General features: G+C 39.2%; 1 protein-coding gene across 1 annotated transcript; it reads left to right on the top strand.

Annotated features, from left to right (window-relative positions):
* The first annotated feature begins 311 nt into the window (after positions 1-311).
* On the top strand, positions 312-5,096 carry LOC132035849 (leucine--tRNA ligase, cytoplasmic-like). The gene is made up of 2 exons (XM_059425994.1): positions 312-471; positions 1,277-5,096. Exon 2 carries the CDS (start codon positions 1,305-1,307, stop codon positions 4,551-4,553), a length of 3,249 nt encoding a protein of 1,082 aa, XP_059281977.1. The 5' UTR covers positions 312-471; positions 1,277-1,304; the 3' UTR covers positions 4,554-5,096.
* The last annotated feature ends 566 nt before the right edge of the window (positions 5,097-5,662 follow it).

Genomic DNA, 5,662 nt, shown 5'->3' with positions numbered 1-5,662 from the left:
GCACTTTTGTCCTATTTTGTGTTGGTCTTTAATTTTTGACCTTCAACGCAAATAACTTTTTGCGGGGCATAATTTATATTTTTTCATCATAATGTCTCACAAGTTATATCCTGCTTCCTTCAGTTTTTTTATATCCTGTTAGGCATAAGTTTTATTTTGAAGGGCAAAATTAAAGACCGGTCCATTTGAAGGACAAAAATGAAAGACTAGACCATTTAAAGGGAAAACCGTAAAATTTCTTCAATCTAATGGGGTGAAATTGCCTAATCCAACTTTTGCAGGGACCATTAAAATTCAATGCTAAGCTAAAAAGTAAAGACAAAAGAAGTAGAGCTAAAACCTAGCGAACGTTACACTTCAACTTTGATTCTCATTCTTCACTGTGGCGTCTCATATATTGAGGCGATATTCACTTCAACCTAAGTTATTTTCATCATATATTGTATTCCCATTCAATTTAACCAAATCTAGGTAAACCCTTTTCCTTATTTGTCATCTCTGTATGTTTTTCTCAGTTCTTGAATTATGGTACTACTATTTGTTTGTAACAGTGCTAATTATCTTGAATCAGATGGATCTGTGATTTTCTATCATGTTTTTAAATGTACCCATTATTCTTGTGTTGAAAACAAATCATAAAGTCTCAGTCTTTGGTGGGTTCATTGATAATTTGCTTGTTTTTTTATTGTTTATGTTAGTTGTTTTAAGTAAGTATTTCATACCCATCATTCTTATGCTGGAAACAAATCATAAAGTCTTAATCTTGGGTGGGTTCATTGATGATTTGCTTTTATTTTTATTGTTTATATATAGATTTATAGCACTACCTGATTGTTTCATTCACTTCGTTATCTTATTATATTGTTGCAATTACTGCTTTTTGAGCTGGGGGTCTATCAGAAACAGCCTCTCTGACCCCACCTGATGGGATTATACTGGGTATGTTGTTGTTGTATTTTAGTTGTTTAAGTACGTATTTCATGTCCATCATTCTTATGCTGGAAACAAATCGTAAAGTGTTAATCTTGGGTGGGTTCATTGATAAGTTCAGTGGTTGAGCCAGTATTTTCACTAAGGTAATTCAAAATATAAAAAAGTAAATATACAATGCACCTACTATATATACGTAAAAAATAATTCTGACCTAGAATATACGGTGTAGTTTTTTGACGAACCCTAGCTCTGCCCATGGATAAGTTAGTCTTGATGGATCTGTGAAGATAGAATTATGAAAATGCTGTTGCCCTCCTGTAATGATTTTTCCTATTTTACGCAGATTCTGTGGGTTTTCTGATAGAGAAGTAATGGCAGAAGAAGGTGGCAGAAGTTTTGCCCGAAGAAACCAATTGTTGGACATAGAGAAACAGGTTCATAAGTGGTGGACAGAAGGTGATGTTTTCAAAGCTGAACCTAAAGAATCGCCTCCTAAAGTAGGTGAAAAGTTCTTTGGGAATTTCCCTTTTCCTTATATGAATGGATATCTACATTTAGGCCATGCTTTTTCAATATCAAAACTAGAATTTGCAGCAGCATATCACAGATTGAGAGGGGCTAGTGTTCTTTTGCCTTTTGCTTTTCACTGCACTGGAATGCCCATAAAGGCATCTGCCGATAAGCTTTCGAGGGAGATATCGAAGTTTGGGAACCCACCTGTTTTTCCTGTTAGGGAGGAGGAGAGTGTTGAAACAGATGTGAACGTTGAGGCAGAAGGAAATCAGCCTGCACCGGGTGGAAAATTTAAAGGAAAGAAATCTAAGGCAGTTGCGAAGACTGGCGGTGATAAGTACCAGTGGGAGATAATGAGGAGTTACGGTCTGTCGGATGAGGAAATTGCTAGGTTTACAGACCCATATTACTGGCTAACGTACTTTCCACCACTGGCTGTAGAGGATCTAAAGGAGTTTGGGTTGGGTTGTGATTGGCGTCGGAGTTTTATTACAACTGACATAAATCCATACTTTGATTCGTTTGTACGGTGGCAAATGCGGAAGCTGAAAGCCACGGGAAAGATTGTTAAAGATCTCAGGTACACTGTATATTCACCTCTAGATGGTCAGCCATGTGCTGACCATGACCGTGCTTCCGGTGAAGGAGTTATTCCTCAAGAGTATACTCTTATCAAGATGGAAGTTGTCTCACCTTTTCCATCAAAGATGAGTGTTTTGGAGGGTAAAAAGGTATATCTTGCAGCAGCCACACTGAGACCAGAGACCATGTATGGGCAAACAAATGCTTGGGTTTTGCCAGAAGGAAAATACGGAGCATTTGAGATTACTGATACTGAGGTTTTTGTCTTGACTTATAGGGCAGCTCTTAATCTCGCTTATCAAACGTTGTCTCTTATCCCTGAGAAGCCTACTTGTTTGGTTGAATTGTCTGGTCAAGATCTTATAGGTTTGCCCTTGAGGTCTCCCTTGGCATTTAACGAGATAATATACACTCTGCCGATGTTATCTGTTCTTACTGACAAGGGTACTGGAATTGTAACAAGTGTTCCCAGTGATTCCCCAGATGATTATATGGCCCTCCATGATTTGAAGTCAAAGCCAGCTTTCAGGGCGAAATTTGGTGTGAAGGATGAGTGGGTCATGCCGTTTGAGATAGTTCCAATTATCAACCATCCAGATTTTGGAGACAGGTCAGCTGAAAGAATTTGCATTGAAAAGAAAATCAAGAGTCAGAATGAGAGAGATAAGCTTGATGAGGCAAAGAAAACAATTTACAAAGGCGGGTTTTATGAGGGAATCATGATTGTTGGAGAATTTGCTGGTATGAAAGTCCAGGAAGCGAAAGGTTTGATCAGGAGCAAACTTTTGGAGACAAATGAAGCTGTAGTATATAGTGAACCTGAGAAGAAAGTCATGTCGAGATCCGGGGATGAGTGCATTGTGGCTTTGACTGATCAGTGGTATCTCACTTATGGAGAATCAGAATGGAGGAAGGCTGCAGAGGAGTGTTTGGCCAGTATGAATCTCTACTCTGATGAGACACGTCATGGCTTTGAGCACACTCTCAGCTGGCTTAATCAGTGGGCTTGTTCTCGCAGTTTTGGGCTTGGAACTCGTATCCCTTGGGATGAGGAATTCTTAGTCGAGTCCTTGTCCGATTCCACTATATATATGGCATATTACACCGTAGCACATTTCTTGCAGAAAGGGGACATGTACGGTAATGATCATTCTACAGTGAAACCAGAGCAGTTGACAGATGAGGTCTGGGAATTCTTGTTCTGTGATGGGCCTTTTCCTGAAAATTCTTCCATATCTTCTTCTCTTCTAAAGGAGATGAAGCAGGAATTTCTCTACTGGTATCCGTTTGATCTCAGAGTTTCTGGCAAGGATCTTCTTCAGAATCATCTTACCTTTTGCATCTATAACCACACTGCCCTCTTCCCCAAGCACCACTGGCCACGTGGTTTCAGATGCAATGGGCATCTAATGCTCAACTCTGAGAAGATGTCCAAGTCTACTGGAAATTTCCGTACACTCCGGCAGGCAATTGAAGAGTTTTCAGCTGATGCCACACGCTTTTCTCTTGCTGATGCTGGTGATGGAATGGACGATGCTAACTTCGTCTTTGAAACAGCTAATGCTGCTATCTTACGTCTCACAAAAGAAATAGCTTGGATGCAGGAGGTTCTTGCTGCAGAGTCATCTTTAAGAAGTGGGCCCCCATCCACATATGCAGACCGTGTATTTGCTAATGAAATAAATATTGCAGTCAGGACTACAGAGAAGAACTATAGTGAATACATGTTCCGGGAAGCTCTGAAAACTGGTTTCTATGATCTTCAGGCTGCCAGAGATGAGTACAGGCTTTCCTGTGGTTCAGGAGGCATGAACCGGAATTTACTATGGCGATTTATGGATGTTCAAACACGACTTGTTGCTCCGATCTGCCCGCACTATGCTGAATATGGCTGGAGAGAGCTTTTGAAGAAGGATGGTGTTGGCATAAAAGCTGGGTGGCCAGAGGCTGATTTGCCAGATCTTACCCTTAAGAAAGCCAACAAATATTTGCAAGACACGATTGTCTCGATGAGGAAGCTGCTTCAGAAGCAAGTTTCTGGTTCAAAGAAAGGAAATGTAAATCTGAGTAGCCAAAACAACAAACCTTCTGTGGGCCTGATATATGTGGATGAGCAATATAGTGGATGGAAAAGGGAATGTTTGGAGATTCTGCAGAGGAAATTTGACACTTCAACCTGCTCCTTTGCGCCTGATAAAGAAATCCTCTCTGAATTGCAGAAGAGTGATATTGGGCAACAAGGCAATTTCAAACAAATACAAAAGCAATGTATGCCTTTCTTGAGGTTCAAGAAAGACGAAGTTGCGGCTGTTGGGGTTCAAGCATTGGACTTGAAGCTTCCTTTTGGTGAGATTGAAGTCCTTGAGAAGAACTCGGACTTGATCAAGAGACAGCTTGGTCTTGAGACATTGGAGATCTTATCTATGACAGATGACGCTCTGAAGAGAGCGGGGCCCCATGCTGCGGTCGTGAAGCAGAATCCACCATCACCGGGAAATCCGACTGCAATCTTTCTCTCTGAGTAAAACACTTAAGAACATTTCTTGTTTGAGACCTAATGATCTGTTACTTCTCCCGTTCTAGGTCTTTTTTGTCCCAGCATTCTGCCTGCATGCTATTATTTGCTTGAAGTTTTCTGCTGAGTTTTCAGTCCAAGCTAGTGGTTTATTTGTTTCAATCATGAATATGGAGTAACTGCAGTTATATCCCCACATTAATACTCATTGAGTAGCAATTTGACACTTTGGATGAAGCCAAGACATCTTCGAGTTTTCGGTTCTACAATGTTTCCTAGTTGTATCTGTTTTTTTGATAGTTTCTGCTTATAGCTTAACTCTCTCTCTCTTTTTTTTTTTTTTTTGATTTGCTGTGTAACTTGTCCAAGTATGACTCTATTTTGTTTCGTAGTTTTAGGCAATTTCAGATTTTAAGGCCTTTATTTATTCAGATCATATTTATAATTGCTAGTCCCATTTTTTAATTAAGAATTTATGTATGTTCCATTTCTTTCTTCCCATGGAACCTTCACTTCAGTGAATGAGTTAATATAAAGGTATGGTGTTTGCTCATTTTTTCTTAGAGTCCTTTTGAAAATTGTGATAAACTAGTTTCGTTCATGGTTGAGGTGAATGAGGAGGTATATTGATGTGAAGATTTATTCTACTCTGTGTATTAAGGCTAACGATGAATTTATCGAAAATGGGTTGCATAAAAAGGAATATAAGTGCTTCCCCAAGAGTTGGTACTTAAAAAAATGAACGAAAGCAGTCCACTAATTAACTATACTAGTGGCAGATTTATTACAAAACCAAACTGAAAACTGAATGTGCTAAGAGACCTAGCATGCTAAAGACGGCCACATGAGATAAACTATAGCAATAGGAATTGTCTACTGAAAATGAAAAACATTCAAGGGTTACTAAAGAAAAAAGGGAAATTAGAAGAACCCTCTACTGCCTACTATAGTTGGATTTGGATGATTTTGTGGGTATTCTGTTCCCTAACTGGTTTCTGGTACTCAGACATTATAAATTTATCTTCAGCTTTATTTCCTTTTGTAGAAATTCATATTCTTAGGCATTGTTTAGACTCTGGGTTTGTTTAATTGCTCAGTATTCGTGCAATATGATCAACT

This window comes from Lycium ferocissimum, chromosome 2 (genome assembly GCF_029784015.1).
Source record: "Lycium ferocissimum isolate CSIRO_LF1 chromosome 2, AGI_CSIRO_Lferr_CH_V1, whole genome shotgun sequence".
Taxonomy (NCBI): domain Eukaryota; kingdom Viridiplantae; phylum Streptophyta; class Magnoliopsida; order Solanales; family Solanaceae; genus Lycium; species Lycium ferocissimum.
The sequence above is the reverse complement of the archived record's forward strand: the minus strand, read 5'-3'. Positions and strand labels throughout refer to the sequence as shown.

What these genes read in the sequence shown, in the direction of transcription:
- LOC132035849 (XM_059425994.1), top strand. Translation starts at nt 1,305, where the DNA reads ATGGCAGAAGAAGGTGGCAGAAGTTTTGCCCGAAGAAACCAATTGTTG.